The sequence below is a fragment of the Emiliania huxleyi genome (assembly GCF_000372725.1).
Source record: "Emiliania huxleyi CCMP1516 unplaced genomic scaffold EMIHUscaffold_6031, whole genome shotgun sequence".
Taxonomy (NCBI): Eukaryota; Haptophyta; order Isochrysidales; family Noelaerhabdaceae; genus Emiliania; species Emiliania huxleyi.
In genome coordinates, this window is record NW_005197481.1 from 1 (window position 1) to 1,499 (window position 1,499).

At 69.0% G+C, this 1,499-nt stretch overlaps 1 protein-coding gene across 1 annotated transcript; it reads right to left on the reverse strand.

Annotated features, from left to right (window-relative positions):
• Positions 1-219: 219 nt before the first annotated feature.
• On the reverse strand, positions 220-1,395 carry EMIHUDRAFT_257318 (hypothetical protein; the record flags this gene model as incomplete). The annotated part of the gene is made up of 5 exons (XM_005764105.1): positions 220-282; positions 437-481; positions 655-711; positions 945-1,076; positions 1,375-1,395. 5 exons carry the CDS (start codon positions 1,393-1,395, stop codon positions 220-222), a joined length of 318 nt encoding a protein of 105 aa, XP_005764162.1.
• Between the last annotated feature and the right edge of the window lie 104 nt (positions 1,396-1,499).

Sequence of the window (1,499 nt, forward strand, 5' to 3'; positions counted from 1 at the left end):
GCTGCACTCGGCTGCATTCGGCTGACCTCGGCCGCACCTCGGCTGCACCTCGGCTGCACCTCGGCTGCACCTCGGCTGATCTCGGCTGATCTCGGCTGCGTCTCAACCTCGTCGACGAGATGAGTCACCTCGCGGCAGCCGGAGACGAGCCGCTCGTTGCGCTGCATCAGCAGCCGCAGCTCGGCGTTCTTGGCGGAGAGGGCGGCCATGGTCATGTCGTCAGTGTGCTGGCTGCCCGGCAGCGGAAGACCCGAGGGCGGCGCACGCGGCGGCGAGAGCAGGCTGCGGCCAGAGCGGCCGAGCCCAGCGCCGAGGGCCTCCCTGGTTGGTGGCACAGGAGCGGCGGCGGAGGCGCCGGACAGAGGCTCGCCTCCAACCTCGCCTGTTCACAGCTGGAGGTGTGAAGAGGCGCTGCCCACACCCGACGGCCCGCCACTTGCGCGCCGTGCTCACTCCCTTCCGAGGGGCGGGGCGCGGTCGCCTGCGGGAAGGGTCCGGGAAGGGTCGGGGAAGGGTCGGGGAAGGGTCTGGGAAGGGTCGGGGAAGGGTCGGGGAAGGGTCGGGGAAGGGTCGGGGAAGGGTCGGCCAAGCTCGCGACCATATCTTTCCCTTTTTCCCTATCTCCCCAGATCTCCCCAGATCTCCGCTGCACACCTCGGCCAGGCTCGCGACGATCGCGTCACCAAAGCTGAAGGGGAGAGAGTGCACCGCCTGCGCCCGAGGGGGGCCTCTCGGGTCAGCTGTCGCCAAAGCGGAGAGAGGGGCGGCTGGGTGGCCGTGGCGGCCGGCAGCAGGAAGGGGAGATGTGGGGAGATGTGGGGAGAGATGGGGAGAGACTCCGCTTCTAGGTGCGCGAGCGTCTGCGTGACGGCGAGCGCGTTGGCGGTGAGCCAATAGATGAAGACGCCTGTTCACAGCTAGAGGTGTGAAGAGACGCTGTTCACAGGCCCAGCTGCGGTGAGCCAATAGATGAAGACGCCCGACTCGAACCAGGCGGTGGCGGGGACGATGACGACCGCTGCGCCTCGCATCACATTCTTGACCATCTGCTGCTGCGCGTCCGGCTTGGCGCCGGCCTGGCCCAGACGGGGTGGGGAGATGTGGGGAGATGTCCGGCCCTGTGCGGAGGTGTGGGGAGGTGTGCCCGAGGTGTCGGCGAGCTGTGGGCAGGTGTGGGGGACGGTGTGGGGAGGCTGTGGGGACGGTGTGGGGGAGGTGTGGGAGAGATGTGGGGAGATGTGGGGCGATGTGGGGAGGTGTGGGGAGGTGTGGGGAGGTGTGGGGAGGTGTGGGGGAGGTGTGGGGAGGTGTGGGGAGGTGTGGGCGGGTGTGGGGGAGGTGTGGGGAAAGTTGGTTCTAGACCGCTCGACGCACCGCGTCTCTAGCGGCTCGCATCCGACACTTTGCGAGCGGCAGAGCAGCGAGATGCAGTTGGCCTGGTCGAAAAGGGGGGGGTGTGGGGCGGCGGCGGCGAGGGAGGTGGGGGCGAGGGAGGTGGC